The sequence below is a fragment of the Heterodontus francisci genome, chromosome 1 (genome assembly GCF_036365525.1).
Source record: "Heterodontus francisci isolate sHetFra1 chromosome 1, sHetFra1.hap1, whole genome shotgun sequence".
In the NCBI taxonomy this organism is placed as follows: domain Eukaryota; kingdom Metazoa; phylum Chordata; class Chondrichthyes; order Heterodontiformes; family Heterodontidae; genus Heterodontus; species Heterodontus francisci.
Genome location: NC_090371.1, coordinates 198406413 through 198434240, shown reverse-complemented (window position 1 = coordinate 198434240; position 27828 = coordinate 198406413). Strand labels below are relative to the sequence as shown.

Genomic DNA, 27828 nt, shown 5'->3' with positions numbered 1-27828 from the left:
TTTCTTTCACTACAGGGGGAGCTACCACCTTCACCCCCACCAGATCATTACCTAGGAGCAGTTCAACCCCGTCCACAGGCAAACAAGGGATAATCCCTGTGGTCACCTGTCCCGAATCTAGGTCGCACTGCAGGTGCATCCAATGTACAGATACAGGCATACACTGCCCTCCAATACCATTCACCACCATTTTGATGTTCACTGCACTCTCAGGGGGAAAGGTCAGGCCTTTTCCCAGTAAAAGGGATTGAGTGTCCCTGAGAATTTCTATAGGCTTGCTTGCCCCACTCAACGGGTGTGGCGTTACTTTATGTACTTTACTCTACATGGGTCTTTATGGAGAGTGGGAGAGTGTGTTTCAATTCCCCTAACAGAATTACCTCTCTGAGATTCTCATAGCTGAGCTGTACTTTAAGAACCCTCAGCCACTGGTCAAAAGCCAGCTGCTTATTTCTTTCAAACTCCAGACAAGTTTGATTAGCTTGCTTCTTGAGGGTTCTAAACTTTTGGTGATAGGCTTCGGGCATTAATTCATATGCCCCGAGGATAGCATTTTTTGTCAGTTCATAATTTGATGTACTCTCATCTGGCAACAGGGAATAAACATCATGGGCTTTTCCAGTTAGCTTGCTTTGTAATAAAAGAGGCCAGGTCTCAGCTGGCCATTTTAGCTGCCTTACCAGCCTCTCAAAATACACAAAAACTCTTCCACATCTTCCTCATTGAATTTTGGAATTAGTTGAGCTAGTTTTAACAATTCTGTACCCAGCCCTGAATTACGCTGCTCCATATCGGCCATGCTTTCACTGTGGTTACACTGTTGCCCCCTAGTTAACTCAAGCTGCTTCAGCTCTCCTTCTTCGCATTCTTTCTGGAAGGTTCTTTCTCTCTTTTCTCCCTCTCTTTTTGTCTTCACGTTCCTTCTTGAAAGCTCACTGTTCCTCTCTCTCTCTTTCCTCAATTCAAGTTTCTCTGTTCCAATTGTATCTTTGCTGGCAATACCCTGTCCGAGTCCATTTCTAACCCTGTTTCTGCTTCTTCAGATTCAAGGAAAAAATGGTTGGCCACTAGCTATAGGAGTTCAGACCTCCTAGCCTTGCCACGTACAGTGATCCCACACAGCTCAGCCATTTTCCTCAACTTTTCCATAGACAGTGCTTTTAACTTATCCCAGGTTACTTCACCCCGGCTTGGGGAGCTACTAGCTTCAGTTGTAGACATGTTAGTATTCAAGCACACACAACCACAAGAAAACCTGTATTGAAATCTTGCTCTTTTTGATTGGGAACAATTTGGCTTCCCACTTCCAATTTCTCTCATTTGTCTGTGGGTAAAATCCAGGACGGTAGCCCCCAAATTTCTGTTACAATCAGGTGAGAAAGGGATCTAGAGTTCCCTCTCAGCCTTCACCTGGTCTTACCGTAACGGGGAATTTTTAACACACCAGTTTTCTATAGTTCCCCCTTAGTCAATCCTTGTTCACTAACTTCCAATTATAAGGCAAAGGAACTAGCCAAGCAGGTTTCCTTAGGTTTAAAGAAAAAAGGTTGAACTTTATTAAACTTAAACTCTAATTCGGTTAACGCCTACACATACGCAACGTGCCCATGCTAGCATGCATATTGGATAGACACATACAGATAGAGACAGAAAAGAGTAGAAGAAATAAAGTGGAAAGGCTTGAGGCAATATCTGAAGATGGTTTTGGTTACTGTTCTTTGACCTCACTGTAAAGTCCTTGATAGTAGGTAGATCTTGCTTTTCGTTGGGGCCCAGTGTTCTTCTTAAACCTTGTTCGTTGTAGGAGACTTTTCTGTCTTGAAGTTCATGTGTTCAGTGGGTCCAGAGGCTTGTGAGAAAGAGATGGGAGAAGACAGGAGAGGTCTTTTCACTTCAGGAGCAAACATTCTTCCTGAGTTCAAAAATTCTGTGGCCAGTTCAAAAAACCCTGGACCAGCCAGTTAGTCATATGACCAGCTAGTTTAACCAGTCCTGGCTTTTGTGGATTGTATCACCTTCGCAATCTCTGGAATGCTCTTCCTTATACCTTCAATGTCTGGTGATCAAAATCCATTGTGGGTTGAATTTGTCTCTACAAGCACTGTCTGTTAGTATGCAAATGTTTTTCAGCTAAGTGTCTGACAGCCCTTGTAACAGACCTTCTCTTCTTCCCAGCAAATTTAAAATCAATGTTCATATGACAAAATTAATATGCCTCATTCTTGGCAGGTGGGGGCCTGCATGACACTGTGAATGAAGGGGAACTGGTGGATAAATCGTACTTAGATTTCCAGAAAGGCCTTGATAAGGTGCCACATCAAAGGTTATTGCGGAAAATAAAAGCTCATGGTGTGGGGGGTAACATATTGGCATGGATGAAAGATTGGCTAGCTAACAGGAAACAAAGAGTAGGCATAAATGAGTCATTTTTTGGTTAGCAAGATGTAATGAGTGGTGTGCCACTGGGATCAGTGCTGGGGCCTCAACTTTCCACAATATATATAAATGACTTGAATTAAGGTACTGAAGGCATGGTTGCTCAATTTGCTGATGACACAAGGATAGGTAGGAAAATAAGTTGTGAAGAGGATATATAGGGGCTACAAAGAGATATAGATAGGTTAAGATATAGATAGGCAAAGACCTGACAAATGTAGCATAATGTGGGAAAATGTGAAATTGTCCACTTTGCCAGGAAGAATAAAAAAGAAACATATCTGAATGGTGAGAGATGGCAGTGTTCTGAGATGCAGAGGCATCTGGGTGTCCTAGTGCATGAATCGCAAATGGTTAGTATGCAGGCACAGCACATAATTAGGAAAGCTAATAGAATGTTATCATTTATTGTGAGAGGAATTGAATACAAAAGTAGGGAGGTTATGCTTCAGTTATACAGGGCATTGGTGAGACCACATCTGGAGTACTATGCACAGTATTGGTCTCCTTATTTAAGAAATTATGTAAATGCGTTGGAAGCAGCTCGGAGAAGGTTTACTAGACTAATACCTGGAATGAATACTGCAGATGCTATACAACCCCCTGCTCTCATGCCCACATTTCTGTCCTTGGCCTGCTCCACAGGTACTCCACAGCCTTGCAGACTCAACCTTGAGTTCAACAATGTCAGAGCATATCTGGCCTTTTAAAAAATATTTTTCTTTGTTTTATTATTTTATTCTATTTTATCTTTTAACCCTGTGCCTGCTTTTTCATGTGGACAGAGCTGCTCATTATTCTGCCATTAAGACTGTCTCTGGACTAATGCTTTGTCTTTCACCACTAGCATTAACACGCTGTTTGCTTTTGTCTTTGTTATTTAGCTTTGTTATTTATTCTCTCCTGCCCTCTGCCCTATCACACACCTTACCTTTTGTTCTCTTCCCAACCAAGCCACTGCCCCCCCCTTTCTCAAGTCTTTTCTAATCTTTCAGTTGTGATGAAAGGTCACAGACCTGAAAAGCTAACTCTGCTTCTCTCTCCGCAGATGCTGCCTGACCTTCTGAGTATTTCCAGCACTTTCTGTCTTTAATACCTGGAATGGGCAAGTTGTCTTATGCGGAAAGGTTGGACAGGCTAGGATTATATTTGGTGGAGTTTAGAAAAGTAAGAGGTGACTTGATTAAAACATTTAAGATCATGAGGGGTCTTGACAGGGTGGATGTGGAAAGGATGTTTCCTCCTGTGGGAGAATCTAGAACTGGGGACACTGTTTAAAAATAAGGGGTCGCTCATTTAAGACAGACATGAGAAATTTTTTTTCTCTGAGGGTCGTGAGTCTTTGGAATTCTCTTCCTCAAAAGGCGGTGGAAACAGAGTCTTTGAATATTTTAAAGGCAGAGGTAGATAGATTCCTTATAGCAAGGGGATGAAAGGTTATCGGGAGTAGGCAGGAATGTGGAGTTGAGGTTACAATCAGATCACCCATGATCTTGTTGAATGGCGGAGCAGGCTCGAGGGGCCGAGTAGCCTACTCTTGCTCCTAATTCATATGTTCATATGTTATGTATCCACTGCTCCTGACAATGTGCTTTTAACTTCAGCCTCAGATAAACACCCCATTGTCATTTGTATGCAGTTTTCTACTACTTTTGGCTTCTGTTATTGGGATTGAGGTTTATTTTATTATGATTTTCAAATTGAGGGAATGCAATTGACAGGTGAAGACACAATTTCTCTTTGGGATTCTAGTATCAGTATCAAATATTTAAAGGTCAGGTGTGGCATAGGGAGATGCAAAATAAAGCTTACCATTACTCTACACCAGTAGTGTGCTGTACCATAACTACCAAAGAGCTCCAATGATTGAGTGAGTACTTCTTGTGTGCGGTTTTGTGCTCCAACACCACACTCACTAGGAATAGCCTCAAACAGGTAAAGGTCGTTTTATGTAGAACTGCTTAAGTTGCCAAAAAAGCTTATACCACCATACGAGTTAGATTCAAACTTGGGTTCCAGAGATGAAACTCACTGTGTTAACCAGCCCTTACTAAACAAATAAACTGGTGAATTTTGTCATATTTTGGAGTTGCCACATACTAGAATCCTTCTTAAGGTACTTAATAAACCCTTGTAAATAATCACTTAAAAAGCAACCCACTGTCTATGCTGAGGTAGCTGATTTCTGTTGGGCAGCAATAGGATTGTTGTAACTAACCTTAGCAGCCTTGTGATTGAGAATGGTGAGGACAGAATTGAGCTAAAGTGCAACACCTCTATTGTCAAATGATCTGTGAATTCACAATGTTAAGTTTGCACACAAACAATGTCCATTTCAGCAAGGTACTAGATGGTGCCTGGATCATGGAACAGTTAAAACAAAAGCAAAATAATGCAGATGCTGGAAATCTGAAATACAAACATAAAATATTGGAACACTCAGCAGGTCAGACAGCATCTGTGGAGAAAGAAACAGCTGGGGCCCAATTTTATTCCAGCAACAGGGGCCCCGGGGGAGTCTCCGCCTCGGGACTCTGTCAGATCCCTGGTGCTATTATCAGCAGGTAGGCAGTTAACTGCCCATGGTCGGGGAAGCCATCACTTTAAGGGACGAGCTCCTGCCTCCAGAGATGATGGACAATCGGAGCGCTGGCAGCTCTGCAGTACCGGCAGCACCAGTGGGAGTGGTGCACTGCCAATACTGTAAGAGGCCCTGCAGAGGAGGAGTGATGAAGACCCCAGGACAGGTGAGTGGGGTTGAAGTCGCCGGGGCCATTCAGGCAGCCCCGCTGATGGGGTCGGGGAGTGGGGGGGTTGTCAATGAGGTTGGGGGTGGCCTTACTGCAGGGGGCAGGCAGCAGCCATCATTGCCGGGGTGGGTGGCCCTAGATTGCTCCTAAAGGATGGATCCCCCCCCCGCCCACCCCATTGAGAGGCTGCCGGGTTTTACCTGCAGGCGTCTCCACGTGGTGGTGGGCCCTCCACCTTCCCTTAAATTGAGGTGGAGGTAGGAAGAGGCCTCTTCCTACCCTAGACTAATTTGGAGGGCGATGGGCACTCCACCCCCCAGCCTTTCCATGCACTTTTATGGCCCCCCCCCCCCCCCCCCACCTCCGTTCCTGTCATAAAATTCAGCCCTTGGTATCAGAACTGGAAGAAGTTAGAGATTTAACAGGTTATAAGCAAGTACAGAGCCAGGAAAAAAGGGGAGGAGGTGGGGGAGCAAGTTACAGAGTACTGTCTGTGATCGTTTGGAATAGTACCCCAGTAAAATTTCAGAGTGATGGCCCCGGTGGGGATAAGCTACTTCCTCGTAGAAGCAAAGGATCGTCAGTTCCACTTTTCCTTGCACATTTGTTTGTGCCTGCTTTTGGAGGCATTACCAGCAGATGCCGGAGAGCAGATCTTCTGCTATTTATCTTAGACAGCATGTAGCACAACATGGAGGGGGCAAAATTTCAATTTGAAAAATGTAAAAATATTAGAATGGAAGGTTTCACGTAAGAGGCTACTGCTGTAATAGCTGGGAAAAGTATTTAAGTTTAAATGTTAAAGCCACTGTATTCTAATTTAAAGATAATTCTATGCACTTAGGTTAGAAAATGAATCAGCTGCTGTTACATTTTGTTGTAAATGCAAGCTACTTTAACCTTTATGGAGACAGTTTCCCATTTTCAAAGATTCTGAAGTGTTTTCAATAACTGATCAAAATTAAATCCAAAAGTTTTTTTTTGCATATTCTATCCTTTTGAAGAAGTTATAAAGAGGTTCAATTTTATCTTCTTCACCAGAACATGACATTTACATAAAATGTCTTGACACAGCATTGACTTTAGCCGTGACATTGGGATTGAATTATGTTAGTTAATTGTCAGTTAAAATTTGATTTAAAGGCATCACGGTGCAAATTTCATGCGTGGACAAAAATAAGATACAAACCAGAATGAAGATTGAGTTGCTTAAATTTTCAAGATAAAATGGTCCACTGTGACATGCAGCATACACTTGACTCTGAATTAAATGGTTGCAGGTTTAATTCTAAGAGCTGCCTGTCACTTGTGCCTGTTTTCCATTGTTAGATACAATTTTTGTCAGTTCCCATCCATGTTGTTTGATAGTGAACCTTGCTGTGGCAGGCTGCTTTGTGTCAGTCCTTTGTAAGTATGTCTCCATTTGACTAACCAAGTAGATTGACAGTCACCTTGAAGAAGCCTTTTGGTTCTCGAATCCCATCTCTTCTTTTCTTGGCAATGAGTAGCTCCTATGAGAAAATTGAACAAGGACATTTTTACTTCTTGTATTTAAATATGTCATGCTGTGCACAGATAAGGCTAGCTTTTCTCAGTCTAAATTATTTTTGTAATGAGTTCTTTTATGTTTTCTGATGCAACGGAAATGAGATGTGGGGAGTCCAGTTGGTTGAAGATCTCAAACAGGTTTATTGCAACTAAACTATTATATACAGTACAGAGCAAAGTATTTACAGAACCTTATTCTGGGGGTTAAAATTGCAGAGTGACTCTGGCATTGGGTCATATGACTATATCCTGCTACTTAGCTCAATAGCATTTTAAGATCTTAAAGGAACATCACTCTTAAAGGCAATCATACAACATCCCCCTCCTTTCCAAAGTTAAGTCTCATATGATAAAAGTAACAACACATCAAAATTATTTACACAGGTATAGAGATTTTGAACTTTACATGTGCAGATGCTTAATAGTCCATATATCGTTTTGATGATTTGACAACTCTTCCAGATCTGGTTATGGTATAACCTTCTGGGGATGCCATCCCTTGGCTGTTTTGAGTTTGCAGGCATGTTGTCACTGTGTTGATTGTTGTCCTGTTGTTCCATCACACCCTCATCGTTGGAATGTGTTCTTTCGAGTCTGCTGTGTGCAATTGGAGTATTGCACACTTCTCTGAGTTGGCTACAGTTCCTTCTCAACACCGCTCTGCTAAATGTTGTAATCTCATAGGACCTAGGCTCACTGAAAATTTTGGATATCTCTGCTGGTAGCCATGTTCTCATTGTGGGGAGCATGACCCTGACCTTTTGTCCTACGTGTAGCCGAGGTAGTTCCGCCCCTGCGTGTTGGTCATGCACCATCTTCATTCTTAAAGGGACATCACAACACTGTTAAAGGAAATCATGCAACAATTTTTACGCCAAGCTTCCAAAACAACAGGGAAAATTTCACGTAGGTTCACATTCATTGCTGATGCCTTCTGTTATTATTAGTGTGTAGTGTAGTGCACAGTAAACTTGTGGGGAGAAGAGAATTTTGACAAGAGCATGAAGAATTTCAGATCACATTTCTATGAATGAACTATTGCACTGGATTATATCTGACAAAAAGATCCCAGCTTTAATTCTCTTGTGATGACTTAGCCCATCTCATCTAGAACAACAATGGGGGTTGTGCCTGTGTGAACATCAGATAAGAATGAGATTTGCTTAGCTGTGATAGTGCCCAGAGCTCAACTTCTGTCCTCCCAACAATACTCTATTGTTCTAAAGCTGTCCACATTGCTGCACAGTTGTGTAAGTGTTAATGATCCCATAAGTTTAGTTTGATAAAGATGCATGGGCTGAATTTGGCCATTAGAGATGTAGCATTTTTGTATACATACGTAAGTCATAAACAACAGCAGTCAATTATGCACTTTACAGAAGAGAAAACTGACCTCAACTAATCCGATAAGATGTTTCTTTTTGCTTTCAAGTTATTTACAACATCAATTACTATGGTGTTAGTTGATTTTGTATTAGATGTGTTTAGAAAACTCCCAGACATAACCTTCTTCAATACTTCCAATCATCCCTAAAGGTCAGTCTTCCTGTAATTGCAAGCTGTGCTCCAAATAATTGCAAACCCTGCATTAGGTTTACTACCAAATTGAAGAAAAAGTAAAGGATATTTTTCTTATTTTGTTCAATGCACTTGAGAAGACCTTTTCATTTTTATTCTATCTTCCAACTCTCCTTATCAACAACTCAAATTTATACATAGTCAATTCCTGATAACGCAAAATCAATTGTCCAATAATTCAAATGAACTAACATTAAATTAAGAAGAGCAACAGTACTGCATTTAACATAAAAATGTTCCGAGGTTCTTAACAGATAGGCTTATGGAAAAACAATAAGTCTTGTAATTCACCAGAAGGGGCAATCCTTTCTTGTCTCTTTCCAATGACCATTCTCCATGTTAATATGGATGGTGGGTGCCAACAAGCTCATAGGCTCTGGGCACTATCACAGCTAAATTAATCTTATTCTCACCTGATGTCCCCAAAGGCACAACCCCCATTGCTCTTCTAGCTCAGATTGGCTAAGTCAGCACAGGAGGACATGATATCAAGAAATGACTGAAGGCACTGGATACTGCAAAGTCTATGGGCCCTGACAACATTCTGGCAATAGTACTGAAGACTTGTGCTCTAGAACTGGCCATGCTCCTAGCCAAGCTGTTCCAGTACAGCTACAACACTGGCATCTACCCGGCTATGTGAAAAATTGCCCAGGTAGGTCCTGTGCATAAAAAGCAAGACAAATCCAACCCGGCCAATTACCGCCCTATCAGTCTACTCTCGATCATCAGAAAAGTGATGGAAGGCGTTACCGACTGTGCTGTCAAGCAGCACCTACTCAGCAATAATCTGCTCACTGACACTCAGTTTGTGTTTCGCCAGGGCCACTGAGCTCCTTGGTCCAAACATGGACAAAAGAGCTGAACTCCAGAGGTGAGGTAAGAGTGACTACCCTTGACATCAAGACAGCATTTAACCAAGTGTGGTATCAAGGAGCCTTGCAAAACTGGAGTCAATGGGAATCAGGGGGAAAACTCTGTTGGTTAGAGTCATACCTAGCACAAAGGAAGATGGTTGTGGTTGTTGGAGGTCAATCATCTCAGTCCCAGGGCATCACTGCAGGAGTTCCTTAGGGTAGTTCCCTAGGCCCAAAGATCTTCAGCTGCTTCATCAATGACTTTCCCTCCATCATAAGGTCAGAGGTGGGGATGTTCACGGATGATTGCATAATGTTCAGTACCATTCGCAACTCCTCAGACTCCTTTTGGAAGGATGTCAAAGCTTTAGAGAGGGTGCAGAAAAGATTTGCTAGAATGGTACAAGGAATGCAGGACTTCAATTATGTGGAGAGACTACTAAAGCTGGGGTAGTTCACCTTAGAGCAGAGAAGATTAAGGGAAAATTTAATAGCGATGTTCAAAATTATGAAGGACTTTGATAGGGTAAATAAGGTTTCCTTTCTGGTTCATGGCAAGGCCAACATTTATTGTCCATCCATAATTGCCCTTGAGAAGGTGGTGGTGAGCCGCTTTCTTGAACCACTGTAGCCCATGTGGTGTCGATACACCCATAGTGTGTTGGGGTGTGGTGGGAGAAGTTCCAGGATTTTGACCCAGCGACAATGAAGGAACAGTGATGTAGTTCCAAGTCAGGATGTTGTATAACTTGGAGGGGAACTTGCAGGTGGTGATATTCCCATGCATCTGCTGCCCTTGTTCTTCTGCGTGGTAGAGGTCATGGGTTTGGAAGGTGCTGTCAAAGGAACCTTGGTGAACCTTGAATGTGGTACACACTGCTTCCACTGTGCGTGGTGGTGGAGGGAGTGAATGTTTAAGGTAGTGGATGGGGTGCCTATCAAGCAGGCTGCTTTGTCATAGATGGTGTCAAGCTTCTTGAATGTTGTTGGAGCTGCACTCAGCCAGGCAAGAGGAGAGTATTTCATCACCCTCCTGACTTGTGCCTTGTAGATGGTGGACAGGCTTTGGGGAGTTAGGCGTTAAGTTACTCACTGCAGAACTCCCAGCCTCAGACCTGCTTTTTTAGCCACAGTATTTATATGACTACTCCAGTTCAGTTTCTGCTCAATGGTAAGCCCCAGGATGCTAATGCTGGGGATTCAGCGATGATAATGCCGTTGAATGTCAAGGGGAGATGGTTACTGCCTGGCTTTAGTGTGGCACAAATAGAGTCATAGAGTCATAGAGTCATACAGCACAGAAACAGGCCCTTCGGCCCATCGTGTCTGTGCTGGCCATCAAGCACCGACCTATTCTAATCCCATTTTCCAGCACTTGGCCCGTAGCCTTGTATGCTATGGCGTTTCAAGTGCTCATCTAAATACTTCTTAAATGTTGTGATGGTTCCTGCCTCTACCACCTCTTCAGGCAGTGCGTTCCAGAATCCAACCACCCTCTGGGTGAGAAAAGTTTTCCTCAAATCCCCTCTAAACCTCCTGCCCCTTACCTTAAATCTTTGCCCCCCCTGGTTATTGACCCCTCCGCTAAGGGAAAAAGTTTTTTCCTATCTACTCTATCAATGCCCCTCATAATTTTGTATACCTCAATCATGTCCCCTCTCAGCCTTCTCTGCTCGAAGGAAAACAACCCTAGCCTTTTCAGTCTCTCTTCATAGCTGAAATGCTCCAGCCCAGGCAACATCCTGGTGAATCTCCTCTGCACCCTCTTCAGTGCAATCACATCCTTCCTATAGTGTGGTGCCCAGAATTGTACACAGTACTCCAGCTGTGGTCTAACGAGCGTTTTATACAGCTCCAGCATAACCTCCCTGCTCTTATATTCTGTGCCTCGGCTAATAAAGACAAGTATCCCATATGCCTTCCTAACGACCTTATCTACCTGTGCTGCTGCCTTCAGTGATCTATGGACAAGTACACCAAGGTTCCTCTGACTCTCTGTACTTCCTAGAGTCTTACCATCCATTGTATATTCCCTTGCCTTGTTAGTCCTCCCAAAATGCATCACCTCACACTTCTCAGGATTAAATTCCATTTGCCATTGCTCCGCCCATCTTACCAGCCCATCTATATCATCCTGTAATCTAAGGCTTTCCTCCTCACTACTTACGACACCACCAATTTTCGTGTCATCTGCGAACTTACTGATCAAACCTCCTATATTCGCGTCTAAATCATTAATGTACACTACAAATAGCAAGGGTCCCAGCACTGATCCCTGCGGTACACTACTGGACACAGGCTTCCACTCACAAAAACAACCCTTGACCATCACCCTCTGCCTCCTGCCATTAAGGCAATTTTGGATCCAATTTGCCAAATTGCCCTGGATCCCATGGGCTCTTACCTTCTTAACTATTCTCCCATGTGGGACCTTATCAAAAGCCTTACTGAAGTCCATGTAGACGACATCAACTGCTTTAACCTCATCTACACATCTCGTCATCTTGAAAAATTCAATCAAGTTTGTTAGACACGATCTCCCCTGACAAAGCCATGCTGACTATCCCTGATTAATCCCTGCTTCTCCAAGTGGAGATTAATCCTGTCTCTCAGAATTTTTTCCAATAGTTTCCCAACCACTGATGTTAGACTCATCAGCCTGTAATTACCTGGTTTATCCTTGCTACCCTTCTTGAATAATGGTATCCTCCAGTCCTCTGGTACCTCTCCTGTGGCCAGAGAGAATTTGAAAATTTGTGTCAGAGCCCCTGCTATCTCCTCCCTTGTCTCATATAACAGCCTAGGATACATCTCATCTGGGCCTGGGGATTTATCCACTTTTAAGCATGCCAAAACCGCTAATACCTCCTCCCTTTCAATGCTAATTTGCTCCAGTATATCACAATCCCTCTCCCTGATCTCTACTCCTACATCGTCCTTCTCCATAGTGAACACAGATGAAAAGTAATCATTTAAAGCCTCACCTATGGCCTCCGGCTCCACACGCAGATTGCCACTTTGGTCCCTAATTTGCCCTACTCTTTCCCTGGTTATCCTCTTGCCCTTAATGTACTTATAAAATTCCTTGGGATTTTCCTTTATCTTTCCCACCAGTGTTTTTTAATGCCCCCTCTTCGCTCTCCTAATTACTTTTTTAAGTACCCCCCTACACTTGCTATACTCTTCTAGGGCCTCTGCTGTTATCAGCCCTCTGAATCTGCCATAAGCCTCCTTTTTTTTCTTTATCCAATTCTCTTTATCCCTTGTCATCCAGGGTTCCCTGGATTTGTTGGTCCTACCCTTCACCTTTACGGGAACATGTTGGCCCTGAATTCTCACTATTTCCTTTTTGAATGACTCGCACTGGTCTGATGTAGACTTTCCCACAAGTAGCTGCTCCCAGTCCACTTTGGCCAGATCCTGTTTTATCGTTTTAAAATCGGCCTTCCCCCAATTCAGTGCCTTTATTTTCGGTCCATCTTTGTCCTTTTTCAGAACTACCTTAAATCTTAGAGTTACGGTCACTATCCCTGAAATGCTTCCCCACTGACACTTCTATCACTTGTCCAGCTTCATTCCCTCTTAAGATTAGGTCCAGTACTGCCCCTTCTCTTGTAGGACTTTCTACGTGCTGGCTCAAAAAGTTCGCCTGGATGTACTTTAACAAATGTTTTTTGTTTCTTTGCCATTTCCACAGAGGAGGACGAATGTGCCAGACATGACAATGGAGGTTGTGAGCAGCAATGTGTGAACACTTTGGGTAGTTATAAGTGTACTTGTGATCCAGGCTATGAACTTGCAGCAGACAAGAAAAGTTGTGAAGGTAAAAGTTATAAAATAAGAGTGTCAAATAACTTATTGAGTGTTCCAATTTTCATACTACAGATACATAATGCAGTCATGTGATTGTTCTGCTACTGGCAAATTTAGTTGGGAGTAGGAAGATGTGCTTGGAACCTCCAGTGATAGAGCACTGGTTCCACAACCAGATTTCAATTTTTAGTCTCTGCTAATAATTTGGACTAAGTGGCCAACACGCTTTCCCATGAAAGCATTGTGTGAGGCAGAATCTTTCACCCCAGAAGGGAGTAAGAATTGGCAGGTCATCTGCTTCTCAGATGTGTAACTACTCTTTGTTGATAATAGAGTGCCATTCCTAGCAGCTGTAGAGAAATTACGAGCCAAAATATTTTGCTCAGCATATTAAATGCTCACTCAAAAATAATCTTTATATGGTTATTGCCCCATAATGCCATGTAAGCACCAAGATTAATCCATTTACTGATGCTGTGTTACATTGTCTTTCATTGTATCCAGTTCTAATATTCATGCCAGTTATCTCCCCTTAAACCCTTCTCTCTGAAGGCAGTGATTGATGGTGAGTTATGAGAGTAAATTTTGCGAGGCACCATGCCTCTGGCTGCGTGTGAGGCTGTGGTGGTAGTGCAGGGTCGCACAGAATGTGTCCTGTGATTCATTGGGTGACAGTGACCCAAATGACAACTGTTCAGGTGTGAACCTGAACAGAGGGTGTTGGCGAGCAATTCCGCCATAGGGCATCACAGCTAGTTGTTCCTCGAAGTGTAGAGGCGTATGTAACAGTCATTGGCGAGCAACCCAATCCAATGATTTTTACCCCTTCCTATTCCAGGAACACATAGGAAAACTAAAATACCTCTGTTACTGCCCAAATTAAATCAATTAATCCACCATGGATTGAATCTGGCACCTTCACAATTGATATGGCTTGATATCCTACCAAGTACTTTGCAATTTCAGAGATTTGTATCACAGAATCAGGCCATTCAGCCCATCTTGTTGATGTTGGTTCTTTACTGGAGCAATCCAAAACCAGTGCCACTGCCCTTCTCACTACACACAGAAGCATCTAAACTATCAAGTCCATGTTCAAATTATCACATGAGATCATGATGAATTATGTTAAAGATGATTTATAATGCATACGCATTTCTTCATTAGTGATATGCTGCTCAGTCATTTATTCATTTGAATAAATGCCTGGTATTCAGGCTAGCTGTTATATTTATACTAATCCTGTTATATAGAATCTCAAATTTATAAAATAAATCCAATATTTTTAATTTTAGCTGCCTGTGGAGGACTTTTGTCAAAGCTAAATGGAACGATCACCACACCAGGCTGGCCTAAAGAATACCCTCCAAATAAGAACTGCGTTTGGCAAATTGTGGCTCCTACTCAATACAGAATCTCTATGCAGTTTGAATTTTTTGAATTAGAAGGCAATGATGTAAGTAACCTAAATGTTGCCAAATCACAAAATGAAAATTCTTAATTTTAGCTAAATCACATTAACATAGGCCCCGATGAGGTGATAAAGCTGTTTTTATGTTAAATATATATTAAGGTCAATTGCAGTCTGTGCTTATGAAACATCACAAAAGATAATATTTTCTAATATGCAACACTAGGTAACCAATTATTTCACTTCATAATGTCAAATACGGCAATTATTTCTGAAATGTGTTAATACTTGTGTTATTTTTGTTTTTCTTCAACCTTGGCAAGGGCTGATAATGGGTTGAGATGTCTTCTAAGTCTCACCAAAGGCTTGCACAATTTTGTCCCCTACTCTGACACCAACCTGTAATTGTTCCCACCCCATTAAATTTAATTTACCTTGAACATTCTGCTCCCACCACTAGTGTGGTCCATGGAATAAGATAGATCTGCATGTGAAGTTATGCTAATGAGATGGCTATGGAAAGTTGACACAAACCACACGGGCTGTATTGTCTGGGACCCCTGAGACAGGCTCGGAGGCGGGGGCGCCCATAGAATTATGACAAGAGGTGGGGGGCATGGTGGGTCCGTCACCTCCCAGTTGCAACGCAATTTTGTTGGGGGCGGATTAGCCGAAGATGGTCTTCCCGCCCAGAGGCCAGTTGAGGCCCTTTGGTGACCTATTAATGGACACTTAAGGGCTTCTTCCTGCTGCCTATGGAATTTAACCAGTGGCAGGGGGGCCTCCGCCACATGGGGAGGTCACCCAGTAAAACGAGGTGACCTCAGTGCGGGCTTGGGGATGTGGGAGGGGGTGGCCCTCCTTCCTTGGACAATCTTGTCACCCACGGAGGTCCCCCGCTGGGAAAACCTGCACCTCCCTGAACCACCTTCCCCCTGCACCGAACGCCCATTCTCTCCTCCCCCTCACCGGGGCCTGCTGGTTTGGCCCTGGCGACCCCACCTCACTTAGCTTGGATCTGGGCTTCAGCACTGGGCTTGCAGTCCTGGCCGTGGCCACCGCTCCCGGTGGTGTTGCTGATACTACTGAGCTGCCAGCCCTGTGATTGGCTGGCAGCTCTTGAAGGGGGGGATCCCTGTCTTTAAATGGCTCTGGGAGTGCTCCAGCTGGCTGAGGTGGGATTCCCGTCGTCTTTTTGGCCCAGTGCCGGGAGCCCCACCGGGAACGCAAAATTCAGCTCCACATGCCTCTTGACTCTGTCCGAAAACTGTCAATGTTAATTTCAGATAGCATGCAGGAAAATCCAGGCCTATAAGTTTAGTTCCTCTTCTTTTGTTAAAGATCTTGTGCTGATCTAATATATTGCAATTTGACTAGTCTGCTAAATGCGTACAGTCATTGTTGTGAGATCAACTGGAGTAATATCGGAGAAGGCTGGCACCTGTTTTCAGGAATTGCACACTTGTGGTCCTGAGCCAGTGAGAGTTATGGGGCCGAATTTTCTTGCAAGTTGTAAAGTCCCACCGCAGGGTCTGAAAGCAGGAGCCGACCCCGTGCTGGTGAGTTACAGGACCCTGGCGTGGCATAGTGCTGGTAGCATCCAATTGACAGTCCCCTGCTGGGGCCACCATCCAATTGAGGACAGCAGCCCCCAGAGCTGCCGGCACAATCAGAGGCTGGCAGGTGAATAGCCATGGCAGTGACATCGTGTGGCCACTGCTGAGGCTGCAGCATGAAGGAGAGGGTGCTTTAATGCTGAGGCGCCCTCAAAAAACAGCTAAGTCGTGTTGAGCAAGCTGAGGCCTGGCAAGCAGGCCCCGGCAATCGGGCGGGACATATTCCAATGGTGGCACCATAGTTGCAGGGGTGGCCTTTGCCGCTGGGGGTGGAGGGGGGCCCCTCCATGGGCTATGGAGCAGCCATAAAGGAAGGGCCCCCTCCCTTCCCACCCTGAATCCTGCTGGGAGGCTGCCAGGGTTTACCTGGCAGTCTCCCCTCATAGCAGCGGGGCCTCACGACGCAGGCAAAATGCCGGCGGGGACGGGAAGTGGCCCTTAATTGGGCATTTAAGTGGCTCAATTGGCCATCCAATGGGCGGCTGCGCCACTGAGGTTCTCACTGGTAATATGCCATGGCAGCAGAAAGACATTGGGCTCCCATCCCGATGCCTTTCCCGGCCATATTACCAGCCCTCCCACTTCTCAGCTCATTGCCATAGGGCTGGAAAAATTTAGTCCATGTGGTTTCCCTATGTGTTTGATTTAATTACTGCAGGCAACACTGATTTTTTTTTTAAAGCTAAAAAATTATTTAAATTTTCCCTGTTCTTTGTGGTTTTTCATAGCATTCCAGAGCTGTACAGTTTTTTCCTTATCTTGGAAGAGAAGATGGTTTATGGGCTGTCCATAGTAGCCTTCAGTGCTGCTCTATAATTATCTGAGTGTGGTATGGAAACCTTACCAACTTATCCTTTGCCTTGAGATTGAGGTTGTCCACACAGCAGTCTGGACAAGAAATGTTAAAACTAGTAGTGAGAGGAATCTCAATGTCGACTGCCAGCCAGTCAAGACTAGCACTAGAACAGATATTTATCAGCCTTGGCTCAGTGTAGTAATCTTGCTTCTGAAGCCAGAAGATTGTGATTCAAGCCCTGCTGCAGTTCTCAAATACAACTTGTTACAGGGGGTGCTGCACAGTTGGAAATGCTGTCAATTGGATGAGATGTTAACTTGAGGTCCTAGCTACCCTCCCAGTTAGATGTAAAAGGTCAAACGGTACAATTCAAAGAAGATCAGGGGAGTCTTCATGGTTATTATCCCTCACCCAACACCACTAAAAAACAGATTAACTAGTTGTTCATCTTAGGACTGTTTGTGGGACCTTGCTGGGCACAAATTGTTTGCTATGTTTGCTATAAATTAATTCAGGAACAATGTAGTTGCAAGTTAAATTGAACAGAACTTAATTAAGATCAAAGCACAGGTAAAAGGAATGTTATTTACCCAATGTATTTCAAATTACCTGAGAATTTGAATTGATTTTTACTGAGGTTAAATTTTTTTACACAATATATTAACTGCAGGTGTCAATGAGTTTGTGGAAAACTCTCACAAGCACTATTTTAACGTAGGCATTAGTCAACAGCCAAGAATCGACTGCAGCCATTCCAACTGCAGTTATCACATCCGTTGACATTTTTCCATGCAATCAAACATTTTCCCCCCAATTTCTTCCCTCCTTTCCTGAAGGTACTTAGTTATTCAGGTGTACTCTTTGATCCAGGCCACATCTTCATGCATAAAGCCAACAGCAGCTGTTCGATCATGGGGTGGGTGGGGGGGGGGGTGTCATTGTAGTAGCATGCAATCACAATTTTCACCTAACGTATCCAGAGGTGCACTTTCTAATAGAAACCAATCAGCAAACAGGACCCAGGTTGATTCTTTCCCCCCTTTCTTTTCCACTGAGGTCATTGTAACCATCGCCTGCCTTAGGATCTTAGAGTCTCTCTGTGAAGTGAGTCATGGGTTTGTCCATTTCCATTCTTCTATGCTGCTTGTTTATTGAGCAACCTTCATCTAAAATAATTGAAATACTTAAGTATGTTAAATCGATGAATCTGAGTCTGTTATAGGAAAGATCCAAAAGGATTCATAAATTATAATACATTCACTCATATTATTACAATAAATAGAGCAGATGGAAATTGAGGCAGAGGGGAAAACAAAATAGCAAAGAGTGGCGTGCTTGACGTTGTCCAGACCCCCTGCCATTTTGTACGGGCTGGGAAAGGCCGAGGACAGCCTTCCCACCCCAGATCAATTGAGGCCATTAAGTGGCCAATTAATGACCACTTAAGAGCAGCTTCCTGCTTCCGCTCCGATTTTGTGGAAGACGGAGGGGCCTGCCGCCACATGGAGATGCCGCCAGGTGAGACCTGACAGCCTCCTAGTGGGCTTGAGGTGGAGATCCTTCCTTTGGGGGAAATCCATGAGTCTCTGACATCTTCTCCTCTGTAGGCTTCCTGCAGTACCTACAGTGACCACCATTTTCAGTGCTGCCGATATTGCAGAGCTGCCTGCCCTCCAATTGGCAGGCAGCTCTGGAGACGGAAGCACGTCCCTCAAAGAGATAGCATCCCTGACAGCGGGCAGTTAATTGGCTGTCCGTTCATAAGTTGCAAAGGAGGGCCGAGGTAGGTTCTGGCCCGCCGCTGGGACCCCGTCACCAGAATAAAATCCAGCCCAAAATCTAAGCACCAAGTATCCGCATTTTGAGCACTTCTTTTAAAATATTACCACAAGAATATTCTTAGACCTCACTTTGAACGGTTGCCAATCCAGGGAAAACAGCAGCTGAATGGCTATTTGCAATTCAACTTCAAATGAAGATACCCTAACATAATTAACAAAGTAAACAACTTTATTTCTGAAATGAATTATATCCAGTCCTGACAATGGAATCACACTACCATTTGATTGAACTTAGGGAGAATGATATTTAACTTCATACCACCTTGAGCTGCCAAACTAGTGATGCTGATTACATCTGTTACTAAAGCGTCCAAATACCCAAACTATTGCCAATTACCCCACTGTGAGACCTGATGGAACCAATGATAAGAATAATTTTCACTTATATAGTGCCTTTATCACAGCAAAACATTCCAAGACACATGACAAGAGGGTATAAATTCTGAGCAGGAGTTGGTAGAAGAATTAGAAGAGGTGACTGAAGGGGTGAATATTCAGCAAGCTTTTGAATATGACAAGAGATGTAACTACTTGGAGGGGTTCAGGGAAAGAATTCTGAGGTATAATGGATTAATGTTTAAAGCATTGTTAAATGATGGATCTCCTGACCACATATAATTGCAGTCACTTGGCAAAGGATTTTTGCTTGTGAGTAAACCACAACATCTCCAATATAACAATAGATATTGAAGTAAATCACAGACAAACTGTAGTGAGGTCAGGATAAAGGGGCCAATTGTGTAAACAGTGGAAATGCGAGGAAATATAATACATTGAATTGGTGATAGCTTCAGTACATAAGCCAGAAGAGCACACTTTGAACAGATGGTGTGATTATAAACTTAATCCGAATGAAAACCTGCAGTGAATTTTTTTCATGTGAGGTACATCTGTGGTATAATTTAAAGATTATTATTTGATCATGCTTATTGTTTTTCTCATGTTCTCATTGGATACGAAATATGCTTTCATTTAGATAGATGGACAAACACAAATTGGTGCAGCTTCCTCAGACTATCCATCACAATGACATCTGGGGCAGTTCAGTTAGGTCAGATGCAGACAGTGCTAAATAGTAAATTTAATAATTTGTTAATTTTTGTTTTCATAATATATTTGAAAAAACAAATTCAATTGTCATTAATGGTAGTCGTAATAAGATGCATTTTACACTGGCTCTGTTCAGCTGCCTCAAACTCCACAGAGCAAAGACAAGTAGAAACCTCACAATTTATTTATAACCAGTTGGCTTCCCCTGTATTGCTCATGGAAAGTTATAGGATTTGCTGCTTTATAATGTGGCCCACTAAAGCCCATTTTAGCACATTCCTCTCTCCCCACCAAGTTCGGCAACCTGTTCTCCGCACCACCAGCTGCCCCCTGATCCCCACTTCAATGAAGCCTAGTAGTTCTTTTTTCTTCTTGCACTACTTAACAGTGACTCTCCCTCTTACTCTCGTCCCCTGAATATGTTCTTTCTCCCTCCCTATCACCCATTAGGGTGCCTGTCTGTGTCTTTGTGCTTCCTGGGAGCAGTGTCCACTGCAAACTCTTTCAAGGTAATTTTAAACTGCCGCCTTCTAGTCTGAAGAAAGGCAGCCAACAATTCAAGATTGATGGCTGCTCCTCAACCGCTCCATTGTTGCTCAAGACCTGCATAATGACAGTTCAGGTGAATTTGTAAATTAGCAATCAGCCAGCCTGCCTAAAATAAGGGGAATCTGTTCACATATGAAAATTGGAGTCCTAGGAACTCGCTTGGAAGTTTCAGGCACAAATAGGCAGAGCATGCACTAAGCACAATCCACCCATTTGTACCAGGTGTTGAACAGCCTTACTAGCTCAAAAAATGGCCCAGAGAGCCTTTTCTTTTGATGGGCCTTTGACTAATTCTGGCCTGCTGCTGGGCCATTCAAGACCTTCCTCCAGAATTGACTCCTCCCAACCAAACCCAACCCAGCCCAACCTGCCAGCTGACACGTAATGACAGCAAATGGATTTTCTGCCCTCTTACAAATGGTGAGCTGCAGTGGCTTGCCAAGTTACTGCCCACAGCTTGCTGGCAGCAGGTGAAGGCAGAAACTCTCAATCCTTTTAAAAGGTACCTGGACATGCACCTGAAGTGCTGTAACTGGCAAGGCTACGGACTAGGTGCTGGAAGGTGGGATTAGATTGGACGGCTAGTTTTTTCGGACGGCACAGGCTGAATGGTCTCCTTCTGTGCTGTAATTTTTCTTTGGTTCTATGGTTCAGGCTGCATGGTAAGTGGTGTGACTGCTGTTTCGCTTTGTGACCATTTTGGGTGGATGTTGAAAATTGCGCTCGTTATGTCTCATTCCTCCCTGTCAGGAGAGTATCCCTTAATAACCTTTCCCTCCACCAAGGAGTATTTTTCTTCTTCCTTTCCCCAAAGAGGGTCTCTCTTTCTTCCTTCCTCTCCTCTCAAGAGCATCTTTCTCTAACAATCTCCTTTCTTCCTTTGGAAGGAGTAACAGGAATGCAGAGTACTGGGCTAATGGGAAGATTCTTGGTAGTGTAGATGAACAGAGAGATCTTGGTGTCCAGGTGCATAAATCCCTGAAGGTTGCTACCCAGGTTAATAGGGCTGTTAAGAAGGCATATGGTGTGTTAGCTTTTATTAGTAGGGGGATCGAGTTTCGGAGCCACGAGGTCATGCTGCAGCTGTACAAAACTCTGGTGAGACCGCACCTGGAGTATTGCGTGCAGTTCTGGTCACCGCATTATAGGAAGGATGTGGAAGCTATGGAAAGGGTGCAGAGGAGATTTACTAGGATGTTGCCTGGTATGGAGGGAAGGTCTTACGAGGAAAGGCTGAGGGACTTGAGGTTGTTTTCGTTGGAGAGAAGGAGGAGGAGAGGTGACTTAATAGAGACATATAAGATAATCAGAGGGTTAGATAGGGTGGATAGTGAGCGTCTTTTTCCTCAGATGGTGATGGCAAACACGAGGGGACATAGCTTCAAGTTGAGGGGTAATAGATATAGGACAGATGTGAGAGGTAGTTTCTTTACTCAGAGAGTAGTAAGTGCGTGGAACGCCCTGCCTGCAGCAGTAGTAGATTCACCAACTTTAAGGGCATTTAAGTGGTCATTGGATAGACATATGGATGAAAATGGAATAGTGTAGGTCAGATGGTTTCACAGGTCGGCGCAACATCGAGGGCCGAAGGGCCTGTACTGCGCTGTAATGTTCTATTTCTAATTCCCATCCACCAGTGTCACTGGAGTTTGAACTCCAGTACCTGCATTTTAGGAGTCATCGTCAATCGTATCAACTGTTCTTAGTTAGATTGGGTGCCATCAAAAATTCCCATAATTTCTCATAGATATTGGTACTAGCATGCTCTCCTGTGTCATTTTGGTTTCTCTTTGCTTTCCATGCGTGCCTTTCACTTCTTTTTCTTTTTCTCTTTATTTCTTCACTTCTGATTCTCCTGTTCATTTTTATTTTTTCTTTCTTCTGTTTGTTATTGCAAAACTTTCACCCTGTATTTTTGCTACAATGGGGGGGAACTGTGGTGGTGAGGAGTTGGTCCAGCAATGGAAAGAGCCAAGAATATAGAAGCAGTATTTGGGTGCTGTTGGTTGTAGCACAGTGACTGGGAGGGAGGGGGCTGGGTGCTATGGTGGCTAGGAATTGCCTTTTTCATGGGAGACGGACCCCTTCGCATGTGTGTTTTACTTTAAATCAAGATCCATTCATCAGGCCTCAAAATGTGGGAAGTAAGTTGTCATGTAGGGATCAAAGGAAAGAATGTAGTCAGAATCCCAGATGTTCAGAAACCCAGTGAGATGCATTGTGTAATTTGTGAAAGCGGGAATGGAAGTGTTGGAACCAAGTTTGCGGGTGAGGTTATGATTTTTGTCTGTTTATTTTGTCATAAATTTTAGTTGAGAGATTATAGTGCTGTAGGGCGAGGAATTGTCATTGTGGTTGCATCTTAAACCTTTTTTTGTTAGAATATGATTGGAGAAAGCTATTTCATATAGCATTGTTGAATAACAAATATAGAAAATTATCAAAAATAACCAGTTGGAAAGGAGAATACACAGGAGCTTGACCATTGGGAAAGGAGACAATTTGCATACACATTCAACAAGTGTAACTTAGTAACTGACAGACTCGGTACATAACAGGCACAAAAAATAATGATATACATATGCAATGCACTTAAATTTATACGGTACGTTGTTACCAAGGAAATGATTCACCCTCCTCGCAAGCTGCTTGACATCTGTTAAAGCTAACTTCTTTTCGACACCCGTTTTTACTTTATTTATGCCCACAAAGATATCAAGTAGGTGCCTGTGTTATTTATCTACCAGTTTATCATTCATCTCCCTGTTATTTCATGTCTGGTATTACTGATGAATTGAAAGCAAGCAGGGGTGGTATAATAATTCATGTCTGACTACAAGAAAGGATGGATTGCATTTCTGCATATGTTCATTTCAAATCTCAGATTTCTTTTTCCTTCATCACCAAATTTTCTTATTCAGAGATGTCCATTAATCATATTAATTATCTTTTTTCTTAACTTTTTTATATTGCAAAATAACCATTATTGCTGTGGTGCCATCCTTCAGTCCAGCAACAGAGATATTGCTTGTGCCAGAGCATCAGTACAATCCTGGCTGCACTGAAGATGGAGGCTGTGAAATTGGACAGGGTTCGAAAGCAGGCATGGGGATTCTGAAGTTTACATTGCTTCTGACTTCAGGCTACCTGCTAATTTAAATGATTACAGTGTGCTGCCAGCGCTAAGCACACTGCATAGCTGCATGCCTGAACAACGGGCACAAAATTGAGAGAGGCTAGCACAAGTTAAGGCTGGACCTCTTAAAAGGGATGTGCATTGAGGCTGGAGCAGTGCTGCAAGTCATTCCACAACTGATTCTGACCCGGGAAAGACAGAAGAATGGCACAATGTGGCAGAGAACAGGCTCCAAGATTTTCCAACATTGCACTGGAGGGTCTGGTGCAGAAGGTGGAGAGAAGGAGAGATGTTTTCTATCCAGAGGTGGATAGGAGGCCCTCCAGACAAACTTTGAGAAGGCAATGGGACCAAATAGCCATGGCAGAAAATGCCAGGAGTTAAGCCCCGAGGACCTGGATGTAGGGCCGCAGAAAAGCTCAATGATCTCAGACATGTGGGCAAAGTCAGTCATCAAATGCCATATCCTAACAACTGCATCACTAGCCTCAGACACTGCTCAATGCAGCACACTCCCATCACTCACCTACTAACAATCTCTATCAATCACGACTCCTATCTAACATTCATAGCTTCACTTCACACTCGCTCACTTAACACTGCTGCAAGCCTCACACCCACATCTCACATCTTGCACACACTGCCAGCAGTTCAGCCAGGACAGCTACAACCCAAACACCATGTGCCAGACTCACTGACACACTTCTTTCTGGCAAGACAAGGCGGACATAACTGAAGGCAGCAGAAGTTTTCCGGCAGAAGACAGACCCGGCTGCATGTCCTTACCCCCATGGAGGAGATGGTCCAGCGAAGATGATGGTATCATTATACTTAATCCTTCTCCCCACATCTCACTTACCCCTCATCCCACAATTAGAAATGGGAACCTGCCAACTGCGCATGTTGGGCTGGATTTTGTGCAGCCAGCAGGTTCCCAATGCCAGTCTCAAAAGGTGAGGGGGACGCCGCTTCAGCTCTTTGAAAGACCACCCCCCACCCCGCCAACTATGTATAACGGCGTTTGGGCAATTAATTGCTCGTGCCGGGGTCCACATCCCTTCCAGGACAGAGATACTGCCTCCAAGAGCTGCCTGACAATCAGAGGGCTGGCAGCTCAGCAGTCCTAGCAATGCCACCAGGAGTGGGGGCCACCACTAGAACTGCTGCAGCCACTTGAAGAGTAGCAGTCATGGAACCTGCACTTCAAGGGAGTAGGAGCTGGCTCGCTGGGACCTGTCCAAGAGATCCAACAAAGTTGTGTGGGTGTGGATTACTGAGGGCATGGGGTAGGTGATGCCACAGGGGTGGTCTTTGCTGCTGGGGGCCCTTTATGGGCCACAGATTGCCCACAGAGGAGGTCCCCCCCCCCACCCCAAGCCTACACAGAGGCCCCCTTGAGTTACTGAGCTGCCCACTCATGTGATGAAGGAACCGCCCTGCCGCTGGTAAAATGCCAATGGCAACAGGAAGGCATCGGGAAGGTGACGGGCATTCCACACTCTGCCTTCCCACGCAGTTTTATGGGCCCCCCCTTCCCCCGTTTCTGTCCCTAAGGAGCCCATAAAATTCAGCCTGTTGAGATACCGAACACAAGTGTCCTGCAGCCAGGGCAGGGGACAAGGGTCGCACAAGTGCCAGCTTGCTGAAGGGTCGCCCACTGGTTCTGCTGCAAGGGATTCAGAGCAGGGCTTCAATGTGTTAGCCTACAGAAGAAGGCTGATTGGTATGCACAGTGAAATACTTCATGCATCGGCAGGCCTACCAGAAAGCCTGTGGTCAGTGTTAGGCAGAGCTTGGAGCCCATCCTTTCCAGTGTGGGAGTAGTTCCTAACTCCAATAGCACAATTGCCGACCCAACCATGATGCAGTGTCTGATAGCCGATATCTCAGCTCTTTTGCAGCACAAGCAGAAGCTACCCAAAGTCAGTAGTGGAAGACTGAAGTCATGTAAGGCCAGCTTGCTACCACACAAGCTCAGACTTTTGTTATCATGGCTGTGGATACCAGTGTTTAATGGGGCTTGTGAGGTGTAACAGTAGTCCAGAATCTGTCCTCCAACAGGTTACCAGGATTTTTGAGGTGCTGCCCCAGGAGAGTGGCAGTAACTCTGTGGAGCACAAATGTGCTGTCCTTTCTCAGAGGAACATAGAAGCAGGAGTAGGCCATTCAGCCCGTCGAGCCTGCTCCACCATTCAGTTGGATCATGGCTTATCATCTATCTCAATGCCACTTTCCTGTGCTATCCCCATATTCCTTGATGTCATTACTATCCAGATATCTATTGATTTCTGTCTTGAACATACTCAATGAGCTTCCACAGCCTTCTGGGGTAGAGAATTCCAAAGATTCACCACCCACTGAGTGAAGAAATTCCTCTTCATCTCTGTCTTAAATGGCCTATCCCTTATTCTGAGACTATGTCCCCTGGTTCTAAACTCACTAGCCAGGGGTAACATCCTATTTACATCCACCTCGTCATGCCCTTTTATAGGTTTCAATGATATCACCTCTCATTCTTCGAAACTCTAGAGAATACTGGCCCAGTTTCCTCAATCTCTCCTCATAAGACAAACCTGCCATCCCAGGGATTAGTCTGGTGAACCTCCATTGCACTCCCTCTATGGCAAGTATATCTTCCTTAGATGAGGAGACCAAAACTGTACACAATACTCCAGGTGCGGTCTCATCAAGCCTCGATACAATTGCAGTAAGACCTCTTTATTCCTGTACTCAAAATCCCTTGCGTTGAAAGCCAACATACCATTTGCCTTCCTAATTGCTTGCTGCACTTGCATGCTAGCTTTTAGTGACTCATGAACAAGGGCACCCAAGTCCCTTTGGACATCAACACTTACCAACCTCTCACCATTTAAGAAATACTCTGTCCTTCTGTTTTTTCTACCAAAGTGGACAACTTCACACTGATTCACATTATATTCCATCTGCCATGTTCTTGCCCATTCACTTAGCCTGTCCAAGACTCCTTGAATTCTCCTTGCATCCTTCTCACAAGTTACATTCCCACCTAGTTTTATGTCATCAGCAAATTTGGAAATATTACATTTGGTCCCCAGATCCAGCTCATTTATATAGATTGTGAACAACGGTAGCTCCAGTACAGATCCTTGAAGTACCCCACTAGTAACAGCCTGCCATCCTGAGAATGACCCTTTAATCCTACTCTCTGTTTTCTGTCTGTTAACCAATTCTCAATCCATACCAGTATATTACCCCCAATCCCATGTGCTGTCATTTTGCTTACTAACCCCTTGTGTGGGACCTTATCTAAAGCCTTCTGAAAATCCAAATACACCACATCCATCGGTTCTCCTTTATCTATGCTACAAGTAACATCCTTAAAAACCTCCAACGGGTTTGTCAAGTATGATTTCCCTTTCATAAATCGATGTTGACTCTGCCCAATCATATCACTATTTTCTAAGTGCCTAGTTATCACGTCCTTTATAGTAGATTTAAAACATTTTCCCTACTACTGATGTCAAACTAACAGGTCTGTAGTTCCCCGTTTTCTCTCTCCCTCCTTTCTTAAATAGTGGGGTTGCATTTGCTACTTTCCAGTCAGCAGGAACCTTTCTGGAATCTATAGAATTTTGAAAGATAAGCACCAATGCATCCACCTATCTCTGTAGCCACCTCCTTCAACACTCTGGGATGTAGCTCATCTGGTCCAGGGGATTTATCAACCTTCAATCCAGTTAATTTTTAAAGTACTTTATTAATACTAATTTCTTTCAGTTCCTCATTTTCACAAGTCCCTTGTTTCCCTAGTATTTCTGGGAGATTTTCTGTATCTTCCTCCATGAAGACAGACACAAAATAATTGTTTAGTTTCTCTGCCACTTCCCTTTCCTCCATTATAAATTCTCCTGTCTCCGCCTGTAATGAACTCACATTTGTCCTTGCTAATCTTTTCCTTTTCACATTCCTAAAGAAACTTTTACAGTCTGCCTTTATGTTTCTCACTAGCTTGCATTCATATTCTCTTTTCCCTTTCTTTATCAGTTACTTGGTCATCCTTTTCTGGATTCTAAAGATTCTCAGAATGACAGCATTTCCTTCCGCCCTTGCCAATTTGGTACAGTCCACAACCAGGCCTTCTAGGGCCAGAGTTGCTTGAGGTCGTCCTGTAAGGGCAACTGCAGTCTCCTCCATTGAAAGACAGCAGCCTTATACCAGCCATGTTGCGGCCATTGGGGTAGCACTGTGTAGGAACACTAGGATTAGCAAAGGCACATGGAAAACAGGCATTAAGGGAATGCACAAGTGTAAATAATTGACTTTTTATGTTATGTGGCATAGTTTAATTTATAATTTGGTTTGTAATCTTTATTTTGTGGAGGCCTTTATTTTTGCATTGTGGCCAAGCGGACGCTGTGATGGTCAGTAACAGAGGAAAGGTAAGGAGTGGAACTGTTGGTGAATGGAG

At 43.8% G+C, this 27828-nt stretch overlaps 1 protein-coding gene across 2 annotated transcripts in view; it reads left to right on the top strand.

Moving 5' to 3' along the window:
* Positions 1 to 27828, top strand: part of tll1 (tolloid-like 1) — a 412500-nt gene that overhangs the window by 325945 nt on the left and 58727 nt on the right. For both annotated transcript variants that reach the window (XM_068040010.1, XM_068040002.1), the window contains 2 exons: positions 12867 to 12992; positions 14278 to 14438. In XM_068040010.1, the coding sequence (XP_067896111.1) occupies positions 12867 to 12992; positions 14278 to 14438 (287 nt within the window). The remainder of the gene's footprint in view (positions 1 to 12866; positions 12993 to 14277; positions 14439 to 27828) is intronic.